Source organism: Quercus lobata, chromosome 12 (genome assembly GCF_001633185.2).
Source record: "Quercus lobata isolate SW786 chromosome 12, ValleyOak3.0 Primary Assembly, whole genome shotgun sequence".
Classification (NCBI taxonomy): Eukaryota; Viridiplantae; Streptophyta; class Magnoliopsida; order Fagales; family Fagaceae; genus Quercus; species Quercus lobata.
In genome coordinates, this window is record NC_044915.1 from 39,047,368 (window position 1) to 39,048,288 (window position 921).

The window sequence follows — 921 nt, forward strand, 5'->3', positions numbered from 1 at the left end:
ATGGAATCCAACCCAAACTCAGCAACCTTAGCCCAGCAAGTTCAAGCCCTTGCAGCCACCATTGAGGAACTCACCAGACAGAACCAGGAAATGAAGCTGCGGCTCCAGCAGGTTCAACAAGCTCAACAGGAAGAAAACCGGTCCAAGGGTAACACTGAGGGAGAGGGGGATAGCCAACAGAGGGAAATCCCCCGGAGACCAACGACTCCGGACGAACAGAACTCAGATCTTCTTCGAGAAATGAGGAAAGAGATGGACGAACTAAGGAGCGCTATCAAGGAAAAGACGGACCGGAGTGTAGACAAAATGGTAAAGGCTACAGATTCGCCCTTCACTGCAGCAGTACTTGATTGCCCCGTGCCGTCAAAGTTTCGCCTGCCTCAATTAGAGCCATTCGACGGACTCAAGGACCCTCAGGATCATCTTAATACCTTTAAGACGACTCTGGGTCTCCAGCAGCCACCTGACGAGATATTGTGTCGTTCCTTCCCTACGACTCTCAAAGGAGCTGCAAGAGAGTGGTTTACTAAGTTATCCAACTCGTCCATAGACAACTTCGATCAGCTGAGTAGTGCTTTTTTGCGCCACTTCATAGGGGGACAACGCCCAAGGAGACCCGTAGATTATTTACTCACCATAAGACAGGGAGAAAAAGAGACTCTGAGGTCATATGTCAAGCGATTCACACGGGAAACTCTGGAGGTGGACGAAGCTGATGATAAGGTGCAGCTGACGACCTTCAAAGCAGGGTTGAGATCCAGAGACCTTGTGGCCTCTCTTGCAAAAAACCCCCCGAAGACAATGGCTGAGATGCTCCTGAAGGCCCAAAAGTATATGAACGCGGAAGACGCTCTAGCTGCCATAAAAGATGCTGAGAGACTGGGGGACAAGTCCAAAGGAGAAGACGACCGCAGAGGGTAA

General features: G+C 50.5%; 1 protein-coding gene across 1 annotated transcript; it reads left to right on the top strand.

Moving 5' to 3' along the window:
* On the top strand, positions 1–921 carry LOC115970638. The gene has a single exon (XM_031090234.1). The coding sequence runs from the start codon at positions 1–3 to the stop codon at positions 919–921; it is 921 nt and encodes a 306-aa protein (XP_030946094.1).

Excerpts from the sequence above, each read along its gene's own strand:
- LOC115970638 (XM_031090234.1), top strand. The coding sequence starts at position 1 with ATGGAATCCAACCCAAACTCAGCAACCTTAGCCCAGCAAGTTCAAGCC.